At 44.9% G+C, this 27,981-nt stretch overlaps 2 protein-coding genes across 6 annotated transcripts; one reads left to right on the top strand and one right to left on the bottom strand.

The window, feature by feature from the left end:
• The first annotated feature begins 1,968 nt into the window (after nt 1-1,968).
• On the top strand, nt 1,969-26,252 carry Exn (Ephexin). 5 transcript variants are annotated; one of them, XM_076366820.1, is made up of 18 exons: nt 1,969-2,155; nt 4,014-4,156; nt 5,720-6,304; nt 9,020-9,621; nt 10,547-10,809; nt 11,880-12,175; nt 14,164-14,621; nt 15,244-15,398; nt 20,095-20,289; nt 21,355-21,855; nt 22,370-22,470; nt 22,956-23,058; nt 23,129-23,477; nt 24,227-24,340; nt 24,548-24,709; nt 24,785-24,979; nt 25,449-25,765; nt 25,860-26,252. In XM_076366820.1, exons 3-18 carry the CDS (start codon nt 6,011-6,013, stop codon nt 26,072-26,074), a joined length of 4,320 nt encoding a protein of 1,439 aa, XP_076222935.1. In that variant the 5' UTR covers nt 1,969-2,155; nt 4,014-4,156; nt 5,720-6,010; the 3' UTR covers nt 26,075-26,252. The 5 variants fall into 5 exon arrangements, with proteins under 5 accessions (XP_076222935.1, XP_076222936.1, XP_076222937.1 ...); XM_076366821.1 differs by lacking the exon at nt 4,014-4,156; XM_076366822.1 differs by lacking the exon at nt 4,014-4,156 and having other exon boundaries at nt 5,710-6,304.
• LOC116428180 (transmembrane emp24 domain-containing protein A) lies at nt 26,252-27,906 on the bottom strand. The gene is made up of 4 exons (XM_031979499.2): nt 27,567-27,906; nt 27,071-27,267; nt 26,932-26,998; nt 26,252-26,870 (listed from the first exon to the last, which is right to left on the bottom strand). Exons 1-4 carry the CDS (start codon nt 27,753-27,755, stop codon nt 26,640-26,642), a joined length of 684 nt encoding a protein of 227 aa, XP_031835359.1. The 5' UTR covers nt 27,756-27,906; the 3' UTR covers nt 26,252-26,639.
• Nucleotides 27,907-27,981: the final 75 nt, after the last annotated feature.

Here is a 27,981-nt window from a genome sequence, read left to right as displayed (position 1 = left end):
CGATGTACCAGGAGATCCTCGCAGGACGAGAGTCCCAGGGCCCGGAGCCTAGGCAGCAGAGCTCGGCCGGTGATCGGGGAAACGGCGACGAGAAGGAAAGGAGGCCAACGCGTGCCACATCATCGCGATCGTCATCCGCGGCGAGCCTGCCCGACGATTCCTCGCATTCTCGAGCGGGGCTGCTTCGTTGCGGCCCATGAACCGTCCTCGGAGTGTTCGTTTTGCCGCGGATTCGTCGGAAACGATGACGCAGCACGGAACTATCTCGGGGCCCTGCGGTCCAACGATGACGCAGCTGCTCCTCAGCATCCTGCGAGGAAAAAGATATTTTAACCCTTTGCATTTGAGAGGCGACTTACAGTCGCTGTTTACAATATTAAAGATCATTTAACGTAGTTATCTATGAAATGGTAAAATAGAATAGTTCTGACCCTTGATTTCTATGTTATTTTTATTAATGTTAGCTAATAAACCTATCATTGATATTAATTTTATGCAGAAGCTATCCCATGTCACCGGTTATTATTTCACAATTAAATATAAAAGCGAAATAATCTATTAAAATAATAATTTTATATAACTTTGAATATTTTACTTTCACAATATTCTATACTGCTCTGCGTTTCAAAAATTAATATGGCTAATACAAGTGCAAACACGGGTTAACTCATGGTCGGTCAATAATGTGTACGTTGAATGCCATGGGGTCACCGGTGACCCCAAACGAGTACTATACTTCGCTCAATTAAACGATTATTCGCAAACATTTCTATATTATAAATAATGCTACCCATTGCGGTGACATTCTGCTAGATCACCGTGCAATATTAATAATAATGCAGTTCAGTCAAATGATTTAATATCATGTTTACTTCATTTTGTGTATTTTACGGTACAACATCTTGCGGCGTTCAACGTGTTAAGCAATTTGGTAGCTCCGGTCAGCAATGACCACCGCGCGGCAGTCAACGTGCTAATGAAACATGGCGGTCTTCGCGGGGGACGCGCGAGAAAGGCGAAGACAGGAGAAATCCACGGAAGAATGCGGAATCGCGCGGATTCGGAGCCTCTGCTCGACCGAGGCGAAACGCGCGCGAGTAATACGTCACGACGATCGCGACAAACCTTTTGTTCGAGTAAAACGTCACGCCTCTATTCTTCCAAAATAAATCGACGTCTTCGGACGCTTCAATTGTTTGCAATCAGCCGGCCTACAATGGATGTTTTGCAAACAGAGGGAAGCTAGAGAACAACTCCGCCATTTCGTAACAGTTTCGCTTAGAAAACAGAAACAAAGCAGTTACAGTTACACAGAAAAATCAGTTTTCACTTAATTGTTACTAACCACTTGGAATATCTTCCACGTACGTCGAGTTTCCATTTTTGTCTCGAAATTCCCAATAACACACATCGATAGTCTTGTTGCATTACACACACTAGATTCTTTTGAATGACTGGTTTCGATTTTCTTGTTTCACAATTATTGATACTTGAGAAATATTAAATATTCGAAATGCTTTCAAAAACAAATATTTTCACTTAAACACTATAACAAGCATTCCAAGAAACAGAAAATCTATTACAATTTTTATAGAGATTACATATCACTCGTACTAAATACTCGGTAGTTCTATTGTCAATAAACAAAATTACACATCGTAAAATAAGTGAAAGCAATCTTCGCGCAAGCCTGTCAAATCTCATTCACGTAAGAGGTTAGAAAAAAGGTCCTGAAGTTTACCTATACCTAGAGCGTCTCTAAATGGTGGTCCCCCCAAAATAACCGCCATCCAGTATCGATCATCGAAGATCGAGGTTTTTCGCGGGAACCGGTCGGGGAACAGCGGAATCGGAAAGGAACGCGGGAAGAGAGGAAAAGGAAAGCGGAAAGAAAGGAAGAAAGGAAGGAAGGGTGAGCGATTTGTGGAACGCGCGATTGGTCTCGGCGAGAGCTGGCGGGGATTCCCGAGCGACGCTGCAGCGAGCGAGCTCGAAAAACTCGGCGAGTACGCGCGATTTGTCGCTCGATCGTCGATCGTTCGACGCGCACTCGGCACGCCAGCTGAAGACGGTGCGCGACGCGAGTGCGCGAGGCTGCGGACGAATTTCTTCCTACGTATTAAACGCGAGACTTCGACTTACCTTTTCTTTCGAGGTACGATGATTTTTCACAGTTCATTAACACGTTCACTGTCACGAGAAACTTCAGAGTTCTATGTATCGTTCTTTCAGCAAAGATAAAAGATTACCTCTAATCTGCTATCGCGATATTTGATTACATTATTGTTAGGTTACACTATTATCATTTAATCACTATTGAATTCACTATTTTCATTGGATCCTGATTGACAGATCATAATTGTCCGGTAATCGGCGACCGCTGACAGTCAACGTGTTGAATGCTCGTGCGTTAGTTTTTAAACTTGTGAAACAGTGCGCGAAACAGTGGTGTGACAGACACGACGTGCGAACGAGTTTTTCCGCGGTCGGTCGGTAAAAACGCGCGGAAAATTCCCGCAGGCGGGACGACCGAGAGAAACGAAGAGGTCCACGCGGTGGAATGACAATATTTTGCCAGGCGCATCAGTGTTTAACGTTCCGTCGACGGGCGATCTCAGGGACGAGACGACGCGTGACGTTTCGCGTTGAGCTGAATCCGCAGAGAATTCTAGAATTCGGGAATCCTCGATTCGACCATTTGCAGAATTAACACTGAGACTACTTTTGACTCGGAATTACCTACTTTCGATTTTTTGATTATTGAAAAGATAACGGATGATACTTGAAAAATTATTAATGTCAATATAAGAACTATCAAGCATTTAATACGATTGATATGTAATCTATAGAAAAATTGTAACGACGGATCATCTTCAGCTTCTTCGAACACTCATAGTGTTCAAGCGAACATATTTTCGAAACCATTTCGAATGTTTCTCAGGTACCAATAATTACGAAACAAGGAAACCGAAATTATTCCGAATATTCACTGATTTTGTATCGATAATCGTGAGACAAGGAAACTTATTTTGGTACGTTAATTCCTAAAATCTCGATAGGTGTGCTCTCAAGGTTCCCGGAGAGATTCGAGAAAATCAACATTACTTACTGGCACGACGGTACGACACTGGTCCTGGTGACACACGATTCACGTGTTCGGTTCGCGATGAACGGTGCGCGTGGATCGCGGCGAGGCTACGGTTCTTTCGACTCCGCGCGACGCGACGGGAATCGTACGGCTCGGTTTCGCAACAGCAGTCGGGGACGTCGCGTGGCCGACGCAACGCGCGACGTGGGACGGCCGCGAGCGATTTAGACATTCCGGTGAACGCGATAATAACAACTGAACGCGAGGATAAAAACCGTTACGCGTCTTAGACAAGAATGCCGCTGGCATTCGTCTGATCGTTTTCACCTGTTCCCGTTCGATTATCGATAGCCGACCCGCTGTTCGTCACCGCGGTTGCAAGCGGCCAATCGTTGACCATAAACAAAACGTACAGCGAGAGACTCCTCCCGCCCCTCCGCGTTCCGCCGTCGTTCCCGTGACACATAAGGCTAAAGCTGAACGCGCACGAGCGATTCGCGGGAAAATGTTGCAGCTGCAACTCCCTTGGTGTGAATGAGAGAGTTCCCCATCTGACGAGAAGAATAAGAATCGTTTAACACGTTGACTGGCATGGTGGTCACCGGTGACCGGAGCTTCAAAATTGGTTGACACTAGAATCTTAATCTTGATAAAAATTGTAACAAATTATCTTCAGTTTCTTCAATATAATATTCAAACGAAGCTATTTATTTTCAAGATCATTTCGAATATTCAATGCTCTTAAGGTATCGATAATTGCGATACTAAAAAATCGATACCAGTCGTTTTGACTGGTATGGTAGTTCTAGATGACAGTGTAACACGTGTACTGTGATACCAGGTCATTAATAATTATTTCTAATACCATTTGCCTTTGTTATGAAAGAATGTGTATTATACAAAACGTTCGAAATTCTCGTGGCAGTCAACGTGTTGAGGCTTTCGCGACCTGGAATGTTACATTCAAAAGTGGCTTTCCTGTGAGAACCGTGTCCAGTAGGAAATTGTTCGCGACGTTTCGCCATCATTGCAGCTGGTTTCATCAGGGTTAAAGGCACATTGATATCGGTATGTGTTAGGAAGACTGTCTGTACATACCTGATTCATGTTCCGGATCAGTGGTCACCTGTAGTTCTTAATTGGCAGCTGAGTAATTAAGAAGATGGGAGGAGCGAGTGTCGATTTGATAATTGATGTCCTGTGTCCCAGTTGATGTTCGGGTGCTTCAGGATTTCAATTGATTCCCTGTAGGTATTTTTTGGTCTTCGAACTTGATTTTGTGTCAGAGGAATGGTTGCCAGGACTCGCATGTATTTAACCCTTTGCATTCCGTGCATTCAGTCAATTAATTTGACACAGCAAAATTATAGAGTTTGACATTTAATATTAAACTTTGTACAATGCATCCACGTGTAAAGTATTAAAATGAAACAGCCTCTGTAATTTATGTGCTATTTCTCGTTGAGTCAGCTTGAAAGAATGTCGTTGGTATTTCATTAAAAAATGTTGAGTACTTCTAATGAAAAACTTGTGGAGTGCAAAGGGTTAACACTTTGACTATGTCAGCTTAAAAATTAATTTTCTCGGTGGCGTGTTCAAGGAGCCGAATGTTGTTAGATGTAATAAATATAGAAATGGCAGTAGTGCAATTGTCACGAAGAATCTTGGCTTTTTGATTTCGTATGAGAGTTTTAGTGAGTGATTATTTATCAGTCAACGTGTTAACTTGACAGTTTCGACTGTTCTCCGAAGGAAAGGAGGAAAATCGACGGAATAGCTAGCAGCTTCGACGAAAATCGTCCGGAGATTCATCACGTTGAAGTTTGAGGTCGCGTTAACACCTCGGCTATCGATTAGTCACTCTCGATCGAGTCCGGATCCTGGTTCGAGTCCAAGGAGACCGCGATAGCCCAGTGTCCGTCGCTGTACTCGCGTCGCAACATCGATCCTCGCGGATCTTCACGGATCTCGAAGAATTCAGTGTTAGAAACGCGCGAAATCGTTGACAGACTGTGTTCGTTTGCTTACTCGGGAGTGACAGCGAAGAAACTCGTCGTTTCGCGGTACAAACGGGCACACCACTCAACGTTTCCTTCGTTAACGTCGGAGGCGCCAAACTCGTTGACTATCGAACCGTTTACAAAATTCATCGACTGCGCAGAATGAAAGTTAGAATTTGTTAGAGCTTCGTAAGTCGATTGACAAGCGACCGTTCGTTTGCAAAATTCATCGATTGTGCAGAATGAAAATTAAGATTTATTAGAAAATTCTATGACTGCGCAGAATGTTAGAATTTATTAGAACTTCACAGGTACGTCGAGAAGTAACCGTTCGTTTACAAAATTTATCGACTGCGCAGAATGAAAATTAGAATTTATTAGAACTTGACAGGTACGTCGAGAAGCAACCGTTCGTTTACAAAATTTATCGACTGCGCAGAATGAAAATTAGAATTTATTAGAACTTCGTAAATACATCGAGAAGCAACCGTTCGTTTACAAAATTAATCAACTGCGCAGAATGAAAATTAGAATTGATTAGAAGCTCGTAGTTAGATCGAGAAGCAATCGTTAGTTTCCAAAATTAATCAACTGCGCAGAATGAAAATTAGAATTGATTAGAACTTCACAGGTACGTCAAGAAGCAATCGTTCGTTCGAACGTAGAAATTCGTAAACACTGGCACTCATGAACGACCCGATCAGTGACGCGAGTAAACTAACCTAACAGTGGCGTGTAGTGCTGGCGGCGGGAAAGATCGGCCGATAGCGGGGCACGTTGCAGCCTGTTATCGCTGTCTCGCCGGAATTCCATTCACGGTGTACGGTTTCGATTACCCGGACACTCTGCTGGCGAGTTCGAGCCGATGAAATGGGACTGACACGGCGGAATCGCTGTTCACCGTGAGAGGGGAACGTCGACGATGCTCGACTCGACGTCGCCTTTCCGCTCGGAGATTTTGACCGAGGAGATTCGACGACCGGAAGTGCCCGACGAACCGTCCGATCGGAGGATGAGTCTGTGGCCGGTAGCCAACCGGAGCTTCCTCCACGGGGACCGGAAGAGCTTCGCGCCCCCCGAGAGGGTCGTCTACGCCACCCTCGACAGCTTGGCCTTGAAGAGGGCCAGGCTGCCTCTGCAGCTGCTACCGGTTCGCCCGAACGCGGCGGCCGATTGCGACGTGCCTGCCGAAGACGAGGGAAACTGCGAGCAACAGGTTCGTGCAGAGTCAAATACTTTCCGTCTGATGGTTCATCACAATTCCACAATATATACTTCTGTTTCACTCTAAGGACAAACCTAAACTGTTCATGAACAGTCTACACGTTGTGTTTACAACTGAGAAAAGCAAAAAATGCAGATTTCTTGAGCGTGTCAACGTACTTTCTGCGGCCAGTGTGTATACTAATATCCCATAGTCAATGGAACTGTTAGGTACTAATATATATACTAATATTCTATAGTCAATGGAACTGTTAGGTACTAATATTAGGTACTAATATATATACTAATATTCCATAGTCAAGGGAACTGTTGAGTATTAATATTAGGTACTAATACATATACTAATATTCTATAGTCAATGGAACTGTGAGGTACTAATATTAGGTACTAATACATATACTAATATTCCATAGTCAATGGAACTGTTAAGTACTAATATTAGGTACTATGGAACCTCGGTTGTCCGGACTATTAGGTACCGGAAGTTCCTGCGGATTCTTAACCCTTTGCACTCGAGAGGTGACACTCACTCACTTGATTTCATACAGTGAAACTATCAAATCTAATATTTAACCCTTTGAACTCTGTAGGCTCCAATATTGCACCAGGTTATAATATCAGATATTTTAATGAACCAAAGAAACCACCTTAAAATTACTAGATCTTCTATTATTAATTATTAGGCCGTTCCAGTATTAAATTAGCGAAACACAGTCATCCTTCAATGAGTCGTTAACAAGAAAACCCCAGGAGGTCCGTGATCCAGTTTCCACCGTGGTTTCCATGTTTTCGTTGCGACGAGAAGTTACAAGCTTGTTTTTCGCGTCGCTAACGTCTCAACGGTTCCTCCGCGCCTCTCTTTCTCATCGATGACGGTTTCTCGGCGCGCGTGACTCGCGTTCAAATTCCCCCGAAGGCCGCCGCGAATTCAGATCCGCGATCTTCCCTCGTAAAACTCGGTTCCGACAGGTGAAATTCCTTTCACCCTTTGACTGCTAAAGATGTATGTATAAAAGCTCTCACAAGTCTATCAATATACACGATAGGCATAAATTTGCATCCTCTGCATTTTCATCCACTTTATGTTAATATTATCAAAATGAATTTGTTCCTTATTATCAATTTTCCATTTTCTTCTTTATATTCAATTACCAGCTATTATTATCGAAGAAATAATCTACATATTAAGTTAAGTAAATTAAAGTTGCTTAAGAAGTTATTTAACCCCTTGCCGTACAATGACGAGTGAGACTCGTGATGACTAATTTGACAACAATCAATATTGTTCATTATCCACGGATCAAAGTACGTAACTATTTCGCTATTATCAATGTATTATCTTCAAATGGAACTACCGCTTGAAGTAGAATGGAAAATTTTGCTACTTTTCTTCTAAATTGCCGATAGTAAATTGTTACACGAGCTTAGTAGCGGAAATAAATAGTACGTCAAGGGGTTAAAACGAATAGAAAAATGGATATTTTAATTTATTCGCAATTATTATTTTTTTCAAACCCTAAGAATGGTATCAAATCTCCGGATACTCGGTCACTAGTCAGTGGACGAGCAGTCGCAGCGACTAACACGCAAATAACGCGCCGTCCGTATCAATGGCTTCCTCGGAGAGCGCGCCGCAGTCAAAAGTTTAATCCCGCTTCTGAATCTTCGTTTCGAAGTCCGAGAAATAAAAGAACCGTTGCGAAATGATCGACACTCTTGGAATGACACTCGGTGATCGAATACCGCGAGGAATTCGATGCGTTCGCTTAGAAGCTTACGGCATCGTTTCCCAGTTAACCTGCCCGCCTATGTCATCATCCATACCTGCGCTCGATTCAGCTGTTTCGTCGCTCGTAATTCGGTGGAAGAAGAAAACCTTCTATGTCCACGTTTCACCGTTGCAGTGTACAGTTCTATTGCTCCTAGGAACATTGATTCTCATTTTATATATTAACCCTCTGCGAGTGACTTTGAGAGTCACTCGAGAGGTGACCCTCAGTCACCATTTGATTCGAAGTAAAATTAGAAAATTTAATATTCGATACTGAACTATGTATAATGCATCGGAAATATTAAGACAAAAAAGCTTTGTTTCTCAATTTACCTGTGATTTCTCTTTCAATTCATTTAAAAGAAACCATCGTCTTTGTCTAGTTATAAAACATTAAGTATTGCTAACGAAATACTTCCGAGTGCAAAGCGTTAACGCTAGGTTTACGGAACGCGTCAAATTGACGTATATTGAATTTTAGAAATATTATTTTGCAAATGTTCACGCCGATTTTGATTGATCACACTGACATGTACCCCACCTACTATCAAATCTCCAGTTTCCACAATCTAAATAAACGAGCATCAATTCTCTTAGGAATAATATAATGAAGTACAATAAATGCCCGTAAACCTATTGTTAAATTCTAAATTCTAATACCACTCAACGTGTTAACAATCTACTCGTTTTCTGCGTCTCGCTGATAATCGTCCCTAATAAACATCTTAGTCTCGTCGTAAGGATAAAGATAAGAACGTTCTGCACAGGTTGAAAATGAAATAAATCAACAAGATTCCAATATACTGATACGTGACTTCAAAGTTACATGGGCCTACAAAGGGTTAACATTACAATCGATTCGTTTTCTACTAATAATCGTCCCTAATAAACATCTTAGTCTCGACGCAAGGATAAAGATAAGAACGTTCTGCACAGGTTGAACAAAGAGACGCACCGGAGGACCTGCCTCCATCAAGCGATGCCCGCGTCGACGTGTCGGCCGTTATCGAGGGAAAAGCTGCGAACCACCTCGATATCGATAACGGCCGCGACGATAAACGCTCGGCGACCGTCGCGCGAGCCGCAGGCGTTGACCAGTGCGACGACGCGGCGGAAACGGAGCCCGACGACGACCACGCCGAGCGGAGATCCAGCTGCAGCGACTACGAGAGGATCGAGGTACCGTGCTCTCCCGTTCGAGAAACGGTTCCCAGCTTTCGCGGAGGAGAGCCGGAGGCCGGGGGAGCCGAGTACGCGAGCGTGCTCGTGAGATCCGTTTCCCCGAGCGACCCGGAGGCGGCTCCCACGGCGGAAAAGCTAACGGGAGACCGGAGAAATCGCCGGCCCGGGGACACCGGCGAGAAGAAGAAGAAGCGCTTCGCGAAGAACGTGCTGCAGCTGGTGCCCGACTACCTCGCGAAAGGCTCGAAGAGGGCACGCAGGAAGAAGAAGGCCGCCGGACTGAGCTCGTCGCTGGGCTCGCTGAAGACGACGCTCGTCGAGCCGACGATGGACGAGGATCTCGCGCTCGATCTCAGGTAGCAATGGCGATTACTTATAGCAGGAGAGTTTGAACGGTTTCGAGGATGAAAGAGTGGACTAGGTGTTTATGATGCTTTGAATTTGATGGCTTGGTGATTGCGGTGGTATTGGACCAATAGAAATTACTTGTCAAGATGTTTAGTTGCGTGGGTAGCTAATAGTGTGACAGGCAAACTGACCGAGGCTCTTGCTTCTAGGAGGAAAGTTTGAACGGTTTCGAGGAAGAATGAGTGACTGAGCGTCTGGAAGGTCTAGGTGTTTGATGCTTTGAATTTGATGGCTTGGTGATTGCGGTGGCACTGGGCCAATAGAAATTACTTGGAGATAATTAGAAGGAAACTGAGGTGTCAGAATGTTTAGTTGCGAGGGTAGCTAATAGTGTGACTTAGGGGATGTGATAGCAGATTGTTGGTAATTAATTCTAGTACCATTCGCGTTCGTTGTGATGGGATAAGTAGTGTTAGTGTTGATACTTAGTTGAGAAGTGATTAGAAGCTAATTCAAAAGCAAAATATTCAAAATTATATTTCAATTCATTATTGCTTCACTTTCATATTTAATTACGAAATAACCGGTAACATGAGATAGCTTCTGCATGGAATTGCCGGTCAAAATGTGTCAAAAACAAAGTTAAAACTCAATAGTTCCTCACAGAAATATCTGTCGTAGTCATTGCAGAAGAAAGACACCAGGAATGGGTCGTTCCTGTCAGTTTCCCTTTCAATTATTTCTTTTATTCTCATTACCTGCTTAGATATATAAAAACGGATCACGCTATTTATAATCTTCTCATGTAAAAACAGAAAAGCATTCAGTTTCTGAACTAAAACGAAAGAAGGATCGCGCCACTTGAAACGGTTAAGGATCGAATTTTGCTGGAGAACATCGAACAGCTTGAAAATTCCGGTTTCGAATGTCCAGGCACAGGTCGAGGAGCCTGTCCAGGGAGGAGCTGCGCTACCTGAAGATCTCGTCGCCGACGAACTTCGTCCACGTGGCGTCGGCGACCAGCCCGAGCCTGGTCTCGAACGAGAACAGGGTCGAGTTCGGCTCGGAGCAACTGCCGGTGATTACTCACGAGGAAAAGTGTGCCACGGTGCCTCTCCTCGTCCAGGCGAGAACAGAGGATTCCAACGAAAATCGGAGCGACGCGATCGGCTCGAGCCTGGACCGAGCAAAGCCGGGTAAATAGCCGCGCGACGCGATTCTAGACCGGGTGCTGGTAATTCCGGGTGAGATGGTCCTATCCCCTTTCAATTATACAATGCCTGTACTTCTTCAATCGTTTCTGACACTGAAAATAAGTCAACTTCACTCTTTGAAATTTCTCTTTGAAAACTCTGTGTAGACAATTCTCTACAATTCAACTTGTGTATTGCTGAGTCAATGTTTGGAATTATTTCACCGAGGAACGTCTGCTATTTTTATAATAATTAGAAAGATATCAGAAATCGGTGATTTTGACTCGTAGTTTTAGTATTAACCCTTAGCACTCCAGATGGTTTTGCAATCTAACAACTGCAATTTGTATAGTCTCCCTAGCGAAAATGAGAAATGCTATAACATTTCTTAGATCCTTTATTTTTCTTCTTAGTGCAGAATTTAATAATTTTTGGGTAGTTTCTTTAAGATTCATTAAAATAATTGATATTACAACAATATTGGAGCCTACAGAGTTTAAATTTCCTAGTGGAAAAATGCTATGGCATACCTTGGATCTTTTAATAAAAATCTAATAATTAATAATAGAAAATCTAATAATTTTAGGGTAGTTCCTTTGATTCATTAAAATATTTAATATTATACCTTTTGCAATATTGGAGCCTACAGAGTTAAAAGGGTTAACACACGAACCTTGATAAATTCTCTTCGTTAAGCATCGATGCTATTTACATACATGTTTCTTTAAAAAACCATCTCTCCATAATTTACCGTACCCCCTAGACTCCTCGCACCCCAACCCTTCTCTCAGAAAATGCTTATCCCACTTCTGCGACACGATGGAATTCCTACAGCTTATAAATTTCCCTTGCAAAGTCGAGCCAGACACGCGACGAAGATTTCGAGGAACACCGGCGCTATCTTCCCGACGGATTAAACATTATCTCTCTTTATCGGTGCAACGGTTGCAACCTTCGGAACGCTCGAAATCTTCGGCACGCGAGCGAACCGTTTAAAAAGGCACCGGAAGGCGACGAGAAGTTTCACGTGCGCGATCTCTCTTCTTTTTCCTCTACTCTCTCTGCGGACGCAGCGGGCGCGAATACGGAGGAAGGCGTGGACGAAGCGAGACGCGAATTCTTGCAGGAGCTGCGGGCACGATCGGCGGAGGTATTGGAGCGCAGCCAGCTAGTGAAAACCGGGGAACCCCGCGACGTCGGCGACGACAGCGGCCGCCGCCGAGGGAAAACGACGCCGGAACCGGCACGCGTCAACCGCAGTTTTCTATGGAGCGACCGCGCCAAGTGCCTTCTGAAGAACCAGCCGGACCACCCGGGCGACGACGAGGACAGCTACGACGACGTGGGACTGCTCGGACCGATCCGTCAGGTGACGCACCGTTCCTCTCGACCGCTTTCCACGCGGCGCTGAAACGATCGCGAGTCGTCCGACGTTCAGCCTTGGAAAGCGATCTAATTTGTAGGAAAACGAGGTACCGACACTGGAACCGAGTCGAGATCGCTGAGAGTACCTATTGGGACTTTGATTGATGAATTTGGAGACTCAGAGATTTTAATCGTTGACGTTAGGTCGATTAGGATTTATGATAGGATAACCGTTTGGATGCTGAACAACTTTGGTGGATATTTACCAAAGGAAGTGATTGGCTGTATGCAGAAGAATTAGTAAGAGTAGTTATCTAATGAGATCACAAATATTGTGTTATTATGATGCTAAACATCATGGACGCTGAACAACTTTGGTGGATATTTACCAAAAATGAAGTGATTGGGTGTATGCAAAGAATTAGTAAGAGTAGTTATCTAATGAGATCACAAATATTATTACAAAGAAATATCAAAATAATGTTTATTCAAGTAAATTTACTTTGATTTGTTTCTTGAAGAGTATAGTAAGAAAACTATAATAATAAGCGCTATATCAGCATTCAAACGGTTAACACTAGAACTACCGAGCATTTAAAACGATTAATATGCAATTCCCATAAAAATTGTAACAATATTATTCTCAATTTCTTCAGACATTCGTTATACTCGAATGAAGCTATTTATTTTCAAAGTCATTTCGAAGATATCAATAATTGCTGAACAAAACAATCGAAACCAGTCATTTTGACTGGTAGATCTAGTGTTAAGAACTGGTTTGGTTCATTTAAGAACTCGATACTCGATCTAGTCTTTGATCATTGTAGTTCTAGCGTTAGTGTGCTCGAAACGTCGAATACTGAATCAACGCAGTCGGACGGACAAATAGGATAGTCGGAGAAAGTGTGAGTTAAGGATCTTGAAACTGAAGGTTGCTTTAATCGGTAGGAACTGTTTCGATCAGCAACTTTGAGAATAATCAAAGAGTTTCTCTGTTCAACGTTCCAAACGAAAACAAGAGATTTCAATGGTATACGAGTGGTTAAGTAACTCGGCCTCTCCCCGCTAATGTCTGCAATAAGACCGTGTCCAGTTGTATAACAGCAGTACTATCGTCGACCGAGCGTCGATCGAGGTTACGAGAAAGATTCGCGGAAGTTCGGAATTAAAAAGAAATCACCGTTCGCCGCGTTGCTTTCCCGTGACTATAATCTCGGCTGTGCTGAACACCGTGTAATCTGTAGAACATTGTTCAATAGTAGGACTACTAGGTGCATAAAAACGAAACATTCCTGATTCCTTCACGATTATTGAAAAAACACGTATGACTGAGAAACTATTCAATAACTCGATTCAGTCACTCTCAGGCTAGAATACAAGCGAATCGCGTCTCAATGAACGTGTTTTACTATGGCTACTTTTATACTGTGCCAGTAGAGGGCTGCTGACATCTGAGATCCTTTCTCGCTGCTGGTCAATCTTTTACCTATTTGTATACACCGTCTACAAACGTGAAACACTCTCTCCTTAATCTCTTCCTCCTGCCATAACATCACTGGCCGCTTCAATTTACAAAACACATTACGTAAGAGAATCCAGAACGATCTTATAGTTTCTTAGCACTCCACCTGATTTTCCAATCGATCAGCAACTCCAAGACATTTAGTCCTCGTGATGAATATGAAAAGATATAACATTTCTTAGATTTTCTGTTATTAGGAGAAGATTTGCATATGCAGCGAATGCAATAGTCATGGGGTAGTTCTTTCAATTTGATCATCGAAATGTTTAAGTTAAGTTTAAGTTAATCAGTTAAAGAATAGAAACAACAGAAACTACATGCTAATCTCTTGCTGTCCGAGTAATTGGATCAGTCGTCCGCGACATAGTCTTCCAAATATGAACGTTTAATAATACAATTGGCGCCTAAGAGCCTACAGATTGCAAAGAGTCAAACTCATCCATAAATTAACAATTTTTTCTTCTTTTTAGGAAGACGAGGACGAGGCCGAGGAGAATTACGACGACGTGGTCGCGCCTTGGACCTCAGTGGAGGAGCCGATCTTCGCGGATTTCGACGATGGCGTCTACGACGACGTGGTTTCCTTCGCGCAGCATCATCCTACGACAGAGAGCAGCACGCATGAGAACAAAGAAAACAAGGAGAATAATGGAAACAGCGAGAAATCGAAGGGAAACGACGAGGACCATTACCTGTCCATCGCGAACGAGTACTCCAGCGTGGAGGAGGAGGACGTCGACGAGATGGAGGACTGCGGGCAGGGTCTGTACGATGACGTCGGCCTGCCTACGGAGGAGCGGGTCAACAGTTTGTACGCCGGCTCTACGACCGGCTCGATCCTCGGCAAGGAATCCGAGTGGGAAGACCTGGAAGAGCCGAGCACCGGCGTCCCGCCCCTCCCTTCGCCTGGAAGAGACGATAGTTGGCCGTAAGCGTTCGTCGAACGAGTTCTGTTGTTCACGGGTCAGAGCGATTAGCAGAATTTATTAGAAGCCGGTGATCGATAACAGAAAGTAAAACAATTAACGGTATCGCTAATAAATAAGACGGTTAGCGATTGGTAGCTAAACCGACTGGCACTGGAACTGATACGCTGGTAATTAGTAATAGGCAAAGGGGTTAACCACCGGATGCTAGTAATTAACAGTTGGCGAAACGACTAACACTGGAACTATTGGATAGGAGTAATTAATTTAGCTAAAGTAATTCGCGGTGGAACTGCCGGATGTCGGAATGATTAACGACGGAAGTATTATTTATTCAATTAACGCAGTCAGTGCTTTCGAATAACACGTTCGATAGTAGAACTGTCAGTTGAATAAGCAATTGATAACTTAGAATTTTCTCGAACGTATAGGAAGTTTCTTGAAGGTATCATTGGGATAATTGTAGAGTAGCGTTGAGTCATTTTGATTCTGATGGTTCCAGCGTGAGATTCACGTGCACCTGTGCGATTTCTGTAATGTTCTCTACTTTTTCTTTGATAAAGTTCATCGCTTCGGTAAAGACATGCTAATGCTATGCGTATCGTTTCTCCGTTTATTCGACAGAAAAGGCGCAGAGGCGACGACCACGCAACTCGTGTCGAGCAAGAAGAAGGCGGGACAGAAATGGTCTCGGAAGATCGGCCGACAGCGGTCCAGACTGTCCAGGAAGAGTTGCAAGTCGACCAAGAAGCTGCCGATCGGCGATACTACGATCTACGGTCAGTAGCAATTGATCTTTCATTGTAGTAATCGCGCTGACTCCGCAACGCCAGACTGGCTCGCGAAAACTGCTGCGAACGGTGAAGGTGAACTATTCTCGTCGAACGTCGATTTTTCGAAGAGCAGAGGAATAAACTACAATAATGTCCGTAAATCTAGGGTTAAGTCTCTGTGGACGAGAAGTTCTCAAACCCTGGAAAACTCTATCAAAAATTGAGTTATGAAGGAAAAAAGGAAATTTTGTGTCTATCTCTCAATATTTCAGTTAAATTATTCAGTTGAAGCTTTCGAGTTTAAATAGGAAAGCTTGATGTCGTCATTACAACAAATTATGAAGGAAAGAAACCTCGTGTCTATCTCTCAATATTTCAGTTGTTAAGTTATTCATTCGAAGCTTTCGAGTTTGGATAGGAAAGCTCGAAGTGGTCATTCCAACGAATTATGAAGGAAAGAAACCTCGTGTCTACCTCCCAATATTTCAATTAAATTATTCATTCGAAGTTTTCAATTTGAAAGCTCAAAGTGATCATTACAACGAATTATTACTATTATTATTATTACATTATTCATTGGAAGCTTTCGATTGAAAGCTCAAAGTCATCATTACAACACTCGATCGCAAAGATTACTATAATACCATCGGTAGCGCGAACTTACGCGCCAGATCCCCGATATCCAGCGACTGTAACAAGCAAAGAAAAAAGACCATTGCGACATTCATTTGTTTACAAACGCGAAAACATCACGATCTAAATCGACGGTCGAACGATTCCGTTCCGGCGTCGTCGAAGCCGAGTTTCTCGGCTCTTCCGAGAAACAGTTCGCGTTTCCATCCCGGCGGCCCATTCTTTTTCCCGCGGCGTGAGAGAATCCGTAAATAAAACCACGGAACAATTCCGTCCGCGGCCGATTCGACGCTTTCGAAAACATCGGGTGAAATGTAATCCGATTATAGAAAGTGAATTACCATCGAATCGTCGCGTCGGTTGCATTCCGATCGGCGCGTCCGATCGAGCGGCGATCGCCGGCGGATCCTCGCGCGGATATGAACCGGCGCGAACCGCGATCGTTCGTTACTGATCGGGGAAACGAATGCGCGACGCCGGCTCAGATTTTATTGTGTCCCGGAGAGGATGAAAATCTGATTGAACTTTCTCGACTTTCTCGACTTACGGAACGCGGGCGCGTAATATTCATAAATTCCTCGCGCACGTTGCCAGTCTCCTTTTCGTCGTCGAGGACGTCGCTCGACATTGGAGACGGACGTTCCGAAAAATCTGATGCAACCGCCGAATTCCTCTGCCGAGCACCGGACGCCGAAAAAACGCTGCGAACGCGTAAAATCGGCAATACAGCGATTAGATCGCGTTTCGCTCGTGCGAGGTCCGTTAAGCTGTTGTCCTTCGCGTTTCGGATATTCCTCCGTTCGAGGTCGAAATTCTTGAAATATTTACGGGACTTCTAGGAGTTGGTATCTCGTTTCTTTAACCCTTTGCACTCGGAAGTTTTTCAGCGGAGATATTTAACATTTTTCGACGAGATATGGACGACGTTTGAAACTAATTTAACGAAGGACAGATAAATTAAGGGACAAAGCTGTTTTATTTAAATATTTCACATAGCAGTAAAGTCTAATTTAAAATACTAAGTACTCAAGTGTATAGTTCTGCTGTGTCAAAGTGGTGACCTGTCGAGGGCGAAGGTTAATATATAATTTAGCTTCATCTGTTGAAGGTTCCGTTCGTTTCGAAGAATCTTCGTTCAAAGGGTTAATAGATGTCAAAAAAACACGACGGATCGCGAAAGCGTTCGCGACGAGCAGTTTCCGGGCGAAAGTGCGCGCGCGCGCGAGCACGGGAAATTCCAGTGGATGCCGTTTACCTTTAAGAATTCGTGGATCGTAAGGAGGTCGCGCTCGATGACGTACACCTTCGGGCAGAGAAAGAAACACGGTGGAACCTCGGTTATCCGATTTAATTGGACGACCGGCGAGTCTCCGCTCGAGAAGAAAATCCTCGGCGGTCTACATCGCGAAAAATGGCGTCTCGGTTAGCCAAGGTCCCGTTGTGCATTCTACATTTGCATGTGTGCTCGGACGTACGCAAGGTCTTCTTCCTTTGTGTATCTGGTAGAGGTTGCAATAAAATATTAAAACTGGTAGAGGTTGCAATGAAATATTAAAAAATTCAATATCCAAATTGACGGCTTCCGCAAATCTAGTGTTAACCCTTTGCACTTGGAAGTTTTCCGCTAGCAATATTTGAACATTTTCTGACGAGGTGAAAACGATATTTTGTGAAACTCGTTATACCTTGTATAACGCATCAAATTGAGAAATATTGAAATAAAACAGCTTTGTTCTTCAATGTACGTTATGATTTCTTCGCGAGTAATATTAAGTATCAAATTTTATAGTTTTACAGTGCCAAATTAGGTGGTGAGTGAGAGTCACCTCTCGAGTGCAAAGGGTTAATAGTATCAATAGTCGAATGAACCTTTCTAGAACACAGTAAATACGAAGCGGAAGAACGTCGAGTTCAAAGGGTTAAATGTCAAGGTCGCGGCCCACGGTTCCAAATTACGCGAGCTCCGAGCAGAGTTTGGATCGCAGATCAGAAACGAAAAGGAGGAAAAAGAAACTCGCGCTTTGTTCTATCGGGGAGCGGCGCGCGACTCATCGTACCGTGGTATCGAGCCGGCGATCGGCATACTCGCGTCGTGTCCGTAGTAAAAGTTCACCCGGTCGTTTCTGCGTCGCGACAATTCGCCGACGCGACCCGTGCTCCTTGAAACTTCGGACCGGGAAAACGTTTGCGCTCCGTTGTTCCCTGTCGCAACGCGCCGCGGTTCTTCTCGTTCGTTTCCTAATCAACCGATTGCGCGAGTCCCAGCTCTGGACGGGGCTTCCGAAGCTTTTTCGCTCGACGGACGAGTGTTTCTCTCTTTAACACCTGTGATTGGGTGGGTCCGAGTGATTCGCATCCGAGAACCTGAAAGAGCTAGACGTGTTTTTCAAAGCAGCTACAATAAAGCCACACTGTAAAAATTGATAACATACTTCAAACAGAAGCGTTATCTGAATGTTTCATGAATCGAAACACGCAATTTAATAGTAAACTTTGAATCTTCGTTACGTTGAGCCAAGTGCAACTCTCGAGTGCAAAGTTGAAGAATTTACTCCGCGTGTTCCTAGGTCAGAGAGTCCTTTGTACAACTTCTGAATATTCTATCACTTCAGAAGCCAAACGTGACACTACATGGCCCACTCCTGAATTCTTCTTTTCGGAATGATCAAAAAGATGTAGACGTCTTTCTGAGAAATCATTAAAGAAACCGACGCAGCAATACTCAAACTGAATACTAAATCAATGGAAGTATCAACAGATATACTGTAGTTTCTACAGAATTCCAAAAACTCAATTGAACTGCTCGGTAGTTCTATTGTTAAACTCTCATACACGCTACACGCGTAGCCAAATTAGCTCCTAACCACTTGCGCTGGCAAGGAATAGAGAAACTCGACAGGATCTCGCGCGAATTTCGTCTTCGATTACATATAGACACGTACAAATGTTTACCAATAATAGTCAGAACAATCTGACTACCAACGTGCACAATATATCGGTAATTTCCATACAAAAACATCACGACGCGCGTGTCGCGTCTCTCCAGCGCAAGCGGCTAACGCGCGCATCCAGGGATCGCCCCGACAAAATGGCCGATCCCGACATCTGCGTAGACCCGCGCTCCGCGTGCGAGAAGATGGAGCGCGGCTGGTCGCTCGGTTTCGGCGGTTCCGATTTCGCGGATGAGCCACCGAAGTACCGATGATTCGTCGCCAGCGAGAGATCCGTTTATCGGGCCCTCGGACCCGGGAACCGGACCCGCCGCCGCGGAGCTGCTCGCCGCGAGGTGAAAGCGCGTGTTGCGCTGTCCCGGTGTCAGTCACGGCCGAGCCGTTGCTCGCGTTGCACGGGCACGAGGACGGGACCGAGATCGGAGTACGAGAAGGAGGAAACTTTCCTCGTCCTCTCTCTCTCTCTCTCTCCTCTCTGAACGGAACGTACACACGTACACGTACGTATGTGTAAACGGTCTTCTCTGCCGAGGCGTCCGCGACACGCTCGAATACTCGCCGTACGCGTCGTGGCCGGTGTCCGTTGACGCGCGAGGGACTCGCTCGCACCGAGTCTCGAAATGTCGAGGAAATGAGACAGACCTTGAAAACATTCCGACGACCGAACACACAAGGTAAGTGAGGAACGGATCTCTCGCGTTTCCCTGTTCCCCCCCGGCGAGCGAGGAACGAGTTTCCCTTTGGTCCGACGTTTCGAAAACGCCGAGCTGAAAGAAGCGTCTCCACGGACGGAACCATCGCGATTCAGCCAGTGTGGCTGGTGTTCCGGTGTCCGGGCGCATCGTTCGTTGAAACGAAACGGAACGAGCCGAAGGCAAACGAAAGGAAACGCAGCGATTTCGCTTTCTTCGTTCGCCGGACGCTGAGCGCCATGAGCCATGGTTGCTTCCCCCGCCTCTCCGACCGTCTCCTTCTCCTCCTTCTCGTCCTGTTCCCTCTCCGACCCCTCCTCCGGGTCCTCCGGGAGAGATCTAGCCTTCGGTTGTTCGGCGAATGTCGAGCAACGCCCACGCGCGCGCCTAAGCGACGACGCTTTGACCGTGAACAATGATTTCAAGTGGCGGTAAGCCTCGGCGGCGGATCGGTGTTGCTCGTGGGTCGCACGGAGAAGACCGAGGAATGGATCGGGGAACGGTCCAACGGCCGGCCGGCGCGGGAGGCCTCGCAGAGGACGCAGGGTCTCGTTCAGATGAGAGTCATCGACCTGGACGAGGACGTGGACACGCAGGAGGCGTCTTGCTACGTTCACGAAGGTCCCATGCTTCCAAGATATCTTTCGGCCTGAGAACGCTATCGCGTTGTTCCGTTGGAACGACGAACGGTGTAACGAATGAACAGAAAAGAATAAAGATCGATGATCGGTTCGAACGCCTCTAGCGATCGTTTCCTTCAGAGCTCTAGCTTTAGCTCCAGCTCTAGCTCTTCAGAGCTCTAGCTTTAGCTCTAGCTCCATCTCTTCAGAGCTCTAGCTTTAGCTCTATCTCTTCAAAGCTCTAGCTTTAGCTCTAGCTCTAGCTTTAGCTCTAGCTCTAGCTTTAGCTTTAGCTCTAGCTCTAGCTCTATCTCTTCAGAGCTCTAGCTTTAGCTCTAGCTTTAGCTCTAGCTCTAGCTCTAGCTCTAGCTTTAGCTCTAGCTCTAGCTTTAGCTTTAGCTCTAGCTCTAGCTCTATCTCTTCAGAGCTCTAGCTTTAGCTCTAGCTTTAGCTCTAGCTCTAGCTCTAGCTCTAGCTTTAGCTTTAGCTCTAGCTCTAGCTCTAGCTCTAGCTCTATCTCTTCAGAGCTCTAGCTTTAGCTGTAGCTCTAGCTCTAGCTCTAGCTCTATCTCTTCAGAGCTCTAGCTTTAGCAGTAGCTCTAGCTCTATCTCTTCAGAGTTCTAGCTCTAGCTCTATCTCTTCAGAGCTCTAGCTTTAGCTTTAGCTCTAGCTCTAGCTCTAGCTCTAGCTCTAGCTTTAGCTTTAGCTCTAGCTCTAGCTCTAGCTCTAGCTCTATCTCTTCAGAGCTCTAGCTTTAGCTGTAGCTCTAGCTCTAGCTCTAGCTCTATCTCTTCAGAGCTCTAGCTTTAGCAGTAGCTCTAGCTCTATCTCTTCAGAGTTCTAGCTCTAGCTCTATCTCTTCAGAGCTCTAGCTTTAGCTTTAGCTCTAGCTCTAGCTCTAGCTCTAGCTCTAGCTCTATCTCTATCTTTTCAGAGCTCTAGCTTTAGCTCCAGCTCCAGCTCCAGCTCCAGCTCTAGCTCTAGCTCTAGCTCCAGCTCCAGCTCCAGCTCCAGCTCCGTCAATGTTGCCCTTGAGTTCTCCACTCACGATGGACCATTTTCCAGACAACGCGTCCGACGACAGCACCTACGAGAGCCTCCGCTCCTTCCAGCCGGATGACGACTTCAGCTCGAGCTCGGAGCCGGAACCGGAAACGGGGGCCGCGGACACGAGAATCCCGGAGCCGAGCCTGGAAGCGCCGACCAGACCCAATCCTCCGCCGCCCCGCGAGGCCAGCTTGACGCAGACCCTCGGCAGGAGGATCAAGATGCTGCGCAGGACCTGGAGCATCACCAAAGGCAGCCTCGGCCGGATGCGCAGGAGGACCTCGGCCGGCGACGAGCACGAGGACGCCAAGGACGCCTCGTGCAACGATCATCAGCCGACCCTCGACCCCGCCAGGTACTTCGGCCTCGCGAGACACTTCAAGAAGAGCGTCTCCGGCCTATCGACCTTCTACCTGAACGGCGCCTCGCTCGCCAACGGCAGCAACGGGTCCAGCAGGTCCAGCGGCGACCGCGCCACGCCGGAAGAACCGATTTACAGCAACACGAGCAGCGAACCTGGTGAGTTTCAGGAGAGTATGTATTTACGACGAATGGTTCGTTGCGCGTGCGTAAGGGCGACCAGGTCGTATCGCGACGGACCTGCGGGATGTTCGGAAAATTGTGACTGCGTTTGGAAAATCTTAAGTGGCTGAAAGAATGCGAGGAAGAGTGTGTGGGAGATGAGTGTAGGTTAACGAGGAGACAGTAAAGCACAATTCACACCCACATTTTGCGTTCACGGAAGTATCAAAATCTGGTATTTATTCGTATCTTCATACAGCGCGGTTGTACGATGTACTTTGATGATCTGTAAAGATCTTGCGACTTGTGAGGGAATATCCCACCACATTGGGGACTCTCCCGGGATCATTCCTACAATACTGGGGACTCCCCTGGGATAGTTCCTATAATATTAGGGGCGCGTCCAGGATTGTTCCTGTATAATGTGTTTCTTATGGGTTTCTTGTTCCGTGAATCTAGCAGAACATATTTTTCATACTTTTTACTCATTATCATTATACATTCGTTTCAGACCCGTACAGCATCCTCGCCGACCAGGAGCCGCTGTATCAGTTCTACGCCGCAGCGGCAGCCAGGGGAGCGTTCGACTCCAACTCTGAAAGTTACCAAGAGGTAATCGCTGTTTCACTCTGCGAGAAAGTTTCGTGGCTACTTTGTTGCGCCTTGCGTGACGGCGTCGAGGTTCGTGCGGATACGGCTAACTGGTTAGCTAACCAGCGGCTCGCGTATGGGAACTGTGCAACTGATTTCCACTGGTATTATCGGTAATTAACCCTTTGCACTCGAGAGATGACTCTCAGTCATTTAATTTGCAAAATTATAAAGTCTTACATATAATATTAAGCTTTGTATGATGCATCGATATGTGGAATATTGAAATACAATAACTTTTCTTCTTAATTTATATATAGTTCCTCGTTAATTAGTTTCAAAGAACATCGTCTGTACCTCATTGAAGAATATTGAATATTTCTAGTGAAAAGCTTTCAAGTGCAAAGTGTTAACCGAGTGACTTTTCGATCATGAATATGAATAGTTAGGGAAGATCTGCAGATTCTCCGTGGATCGATATAAAATGAAGTGTTCTCTGATCGCAGGTCGAGGACACGACCCCATCGCAGTCGGCGACGGACCTGGTGAGACCCGGACACAGGACGCTATGGTGTCACACGCCGCAGGTTTCGGGCAGCGACCTTTTACGTGAGCGGTCTCGTCGTTTGCAGCCAGCTTCCGATCCTTCAGTCGTGAAACGCGTCCGTTTTGCTTGCAGAGCGTCTAAGCGCGGACGAGAGGAAGATTCAGGAGGCGAAATTCGAGATCCTGACGTCGGAGGCCTCGTTCTTGAACTCGCTTCGCGTTTTAGAGAACGAGTTCCTGAACGAGACCTCGATCAACGAGATGCTGACGCCGCCGGAGAAGGAGAAACTGTTCGGCGGCATCCCCGCGGTGCTGCACGCGTCGGAGCAGTTCCTCGCGGAGCTGGAGGCCGTGTGGAGGCAGGACCCGATGCTGCGCGGACTGTCGGACGTGCTACTGAAGTACGCGGACAAGTGCTCGGACATCTACGTCGCTTACTGCTCCAATCAAGTCAGCATAGATACCACCCTCAAACATCTGAGGTGACTAGTAGCTTTGATGCTTTCACGGCCTGGAGTGTTACTTTCGTTTCTGGCTTTTGGGAGAGAGCTGTGTTCAGTAGGAATTTAGTCTTAATGGTTCGCCATCGGTGCAGCTGGCTTCAGCAGGGGTTGAAGACATTGCCTATGGAGACTGTCTATATTGGTACTTGGTTCATGTTCTGGATCAGTAGTCAGCAGCTTTTTATTGCTTTTAATTGTTCAGCTGATCTGTTAAGGACCACTGGGGATTACTGGTCCGGAACGTGAACTGGAGACTTATATTGTTCAGCTGAAAAATAAACTACTGGTGACTACTGATCCGGGACATGAACCACATAGTTATATTGTTCAGCTCATCTGTTAAAATCTACTAGTGATTACTGGTCCGGAACATGAACTAGATACTTATGTTGTTCAGCTGACCAATTAAAAACTACTAGTGATTACTAATCCAGAACATGAACTAGATACTTATATTGTTCAGCTGACCAGTTAAAATAATTGGTGACCATCGATCCGGAACATGAACAGGGTACGTATTTAAGGAGACTCTTATCAGACATCAGTATCAGTATGCCTTTAGCCCCCTGATAAACCCAGCTGCAATGCTGGTACGTTGGAAAAAAATTCCTAATGAACATGGCTCTCTCCCCAAAGCTAGAAATGAATATACCTAAGGTGACATTCAACTTAGCAATATTGCTCAGACCGAACGAGAGTAATCGCTAAAGCATCGAATCGTGTTCCAGAACGAGAAGGGGGCACAAGTTCTTCGAGGCCGTCGCGCAAGTCGAAGCGCGGCCCGCTTGCCACAGCTTGTCGTTGCATTCCTTTCTAATGTTACCGATGCAACGGATAACCAGGTAGGAGATCGCCGTCAACGTATGATCTTCGACTCTGTAATGTAACGTTGTGCGATGAGAACGTTATCATCATTGTTACTGTAACTTAAACTTGTAGTACAAGTTCTGAGTTAACCGTTCGAGTGCGCCGCTTTAGTATAGCAAAGCTTTAGTATAGCAAAATCGGCGCCGCGCTCAAACGGTTAAACGACGAGGTGTTTCGTTCAGGCTTCCGTTACTGGCGGACGCTGTCCTCTCCAAACTGTCCATCGAGCACGCGGAGAGATCCCGCTGGGAGACGGTGCTGTCGAGCTTGAGCTGCGTCGTCGCCGAGTGCAACGAAGGCGCGCGTGCCGCGGCGAAGGAAGTGGAAATGGAGAATTTGACCAGGTAACCGACGAACGTTTCCCGTTCCGGGACAGAATCGGCGCAGCGTTGTTAACAGCGAGCGGATTTCTTTGACAGAAGACTGGAATACTCGTCGAAAGTGACACCGATCCCCTTGAAGGGGAAGCACCTAGTGAAAAGCGGACCGGTCGTGCAGCTGTTGACGAAGTCTGACGCCGAGTACAAGCTCACGTTCGGGAAGAAGTTCAACAAAACGCCGCTCTACCTTTTACTGCTCACTGATTACCTTCTAGTCGCTAAATACAAATCCAAGTACGAACGCTCGCGCCAGTCCGCTTTCGACTCAACCCCTTGGCCTATGATTTCTTTCTCAACTCTGATCAACACGGCTATTTTGTCATTAATTTCTTAGAAAAAAAGGACAATTCTAAGCATACCTTATGCCTATAATTCCTTTTAAGTATAATAGTTGACTACAGAGGAATAATGTTTACTTTGAATTCAAATCAATTATTATACTTAAAGGCTACTTTGTCGTTAATAATTTCTTAGAGAAAGAAAAAAATTCTAAGCATACGTTATGCCTATGTTTCCTTTTAAGTATAGTAGTTGATTACAAAGGAATAATATTTACTTTGAATTCGAATTAACTGAGTAATATATATATTTGTTGAATCACGTTGAAAATCTTCACGAGTCTCACTCGTAGGACAAGGGGTTAACCGCGCGGATTCTTTGTCGGTGGTAGCTAACGTTTCTCTCACCCTCTTTCTACCCGCAGTACTCAGGACGAAACGTATTCCGTGATAGACGCCTGCAAGAGAAGCTTGATCGCTTTGGAGTCGGCGCCGGAAGATTCTCCGTTCGGAGGTCGCCACGCGATGCTTCTGACTCTCTTGGAAAATTACTCGGGCCGTCAGGCCGAGTACGTTTTAACTTGCGATAGCGACACGGAGAAGCAGAGGTGGCTGGAAGCTGTGTCGCCCTTGACGCGGGGCTTAATGGGAGAAACCCTTTACGAGGTCTGGGACTGCCCGCAGGTGGTCGCTTTGTACAGTTACTCGTCGATTCAACCGGATGAGCTATCGTTGCATCCAGGTGAGCGGCGAGATCTATAAAATAAGAAGGATAGTCTTGAGTAAACGACGCCGGGTCGAACACGAGCACGTTGCAAATGTTTCTTTCCACGCAGGGGACGTCATAAACGTATTCAGAAAGATGTCGGACGGTTGGTTCCACGGTGAGAAATTGTTGGACGGCGAGCAGGGCTGGTTTCCTGGTAACTACACGAAGGAAGTCGCCTCCGAGCATGTTCGCGCGAGAAATCTGAAGCAACGACATCGCCTCCTCGCATTAAACGGCAGCGCGTTGCAACGGAAAGCGAAACAACAGTCTGCCTTTTACTGACCGAATAAAATATAAGTTATATACGATGATAGAGATTCTGTGCAATATCAAATAAAGTGTGTTCGACGGTTTGCACGTTTCTTTCCACTGTTTTGCTTGAGAAATTCCCCTAAGCGTTCTTCGTCTTGGAGCACGGTTTAGTCGCGTGTTTAGAAAGTCGAGTGAAACCTAAATGAATATAACAAAAGTATTTCGTTATTTATTATTCTCATATAAGTACAATGATGTTTCTCTCTTAATAAATTCAATTATACATAAATATAATTTGTTCATTTATGTTAAAATGCTGATAACTGTAAAAATGAGTAATAATTTGCGTCTCATCGTCGCAAATCTGAAATGCAATGCAGTCTTATGTTGTATGCTCTTATAGCTTCGTATATAAAAAAAAATATATATATATATATGTATGTATATATATATAGTATTATGCTGTTGCAAAGTGAACAGTCGACTTTGAACTAAGAATACTAGAAAGGAAAGCTATGGATGCATAGTGGAACTTGTGCAAACTAGGTGTCATCTCCGAGAAATGTAGTTAATTATTCGCAGGATTCCAATTCGTTTATATGCCTGCTTTCGAATATTTAGATGGTTTCACCTGGAACAATTTTCGAACGTAATATATTTGCGTCGTCGTTGCTATTATTATGACCGTGATTTGGGTAATGGACCACACTTGGACATAAAAGTTATTGTCCAGCAACAAATTCAAATCTCGTGCCTCCCTGCTTCTACTCAAATGTTGAGTTTGGAACATTTCATTTACATTCTTTTCCACATTCGATATGGAGGTCTGTAAGAGGAAAAGGTGATTCAGAATACTTTGATTTTATGTATTTGTTAGAGGTTCTTACCGTGAAATTATCAACAGATAGATCCAACTCTTTCAGCTCCTTGGTATATTTGTCCCATTCGTCGTATCTATGAAAGATAATATACAAAGATAACATAATTGAATGAAACGTGTATGTAATGTACACTCTTATACATTACCTGATCACAGAGATGTATAAATTGACTAATTTCGAAGCAAATCGTGAGAATTGATTGTTCACACAAATGCTATAGTAGCCGGCAGTTCTTACTGTGTCCTGATAACCTGAACTAGAGAGCCATTGATAAGGATGATCCAAGGTACCTTCTGGGTTCCTCACAGAAAAGCCAGCTTTACCATCTCCACCACGTATTACCTATATCAAAATAATTTATCAGTTAATCTAATATTTTTCACGTTTATCATACGTTTGCTTTATCCTTATCTTACTATTCTTTAAGCTATTTTTTTTTTGTAACAGACACATTGCTGTGTTGTATCCAACAAAAGCATCATTGTTATCACTAGTATTAGTGTTTCTGACAACCATATGGTGAACTGTTAATTAATAATGATTCTCAAACGGCATACGAGTCTTTAATGCGAAGCAATAAATACACAGAGCAAATATAAGTCACTCGAATAAAGCGATAGAGATAAGAGTAATTAGTATACCTGAAAATGCACATAAAAATCAGCTCCAGCGGAAGCATATTGAAAGTAACAATCCTCTTTTCTGGCATCGATGTGCACTTTGTAGTTTGCAACAATCGACTGCGAAGTCTCGTCCCACGGTTTATATGGGTTAGTGCTCACGAGGCAGAAAAGCACCCCGAAAACCAAACTTCGTAAAAAATTATACATTCTACGAGTTTAATCGAATAGATCATTACAATGATCCACCCGCCCGGCAATCGCTTTCACAACCGCTGACAGACAAATGTGTTCCAATCTAAATTCCTTCCGCTATCTCGTCGAAAGTCACTGAGCGAGGCGAGGACTCCTTCTACATCGCGTATATTCTATGGCCGGTCACATAAACAGAATAAACTGGAACAATCATTTGCTAAAGTAAATCAACCGTTTAAAA

This window comes from Nomia melanderi, chromosome 4 (assembly GCF_051020985.1).
Source record: "Nomia melanderi isolate GNS246 chromosome 4, iyNomMela1, whole genome shotgun sequence".
Lineage (NCBI taxonomy): Eukaryota > Metazoa > Arthropoda > Insecta > Hymenoptera > Halictidae > Nomia > Nomia melanderi.
The sequence above is the reverse complement of the archived record's forward strand: the minus strand, read 5'-3'. Positions and strand labels throughout refer to the sequence as shown.

Excerpts from the sequence above, each read along its gene's own strand:
- Exn (XM_076366821.1), top strand. The coding sequence starts at position 6,011 with ATGCTCGACTCGACGTCGCCTTTCCGCTCGGAGATTTTGACCGAGGAG. Across the intron at positions 15,399-20,094 it reads CGGCGATACTACGATCTACG|TGGCGGTAAGCCTCGGCGGC; the intron begins GTCAGTAGCAAT and ends AATGATTTCAAG. Across the intron at positions 25,766-25,859 it reads TGAGCTATCGTTGCATCCAG|GGGACGTCATAAACGTATTC; the intron begins GTGAGCGGCGAG and ends CTTTCCACGCAG.
- LOC116428180 (XM_031979499.2), bottom strand. The coding sequence starts at position 27,755 with ATGTATAATTTTTTACGAAGTTTGGTTTTCGGGGTGCTTTTCTGCCTC. Across the intron at positions 27,268-27,566 it reads ATTTTTATGTGCATTTTCAG|GTAATACGTGGTGGAGATGG; the intron begins GTATACTAATTA and ends ATTTTGATATAG. Across the intron at positions 26,999-27,070 it reads TTATACATCTCTGTGATCAG|ATACGACGAATGGGACAAAT; the intron begins GTAATGTATAAG and ends TATCTTTCATAG.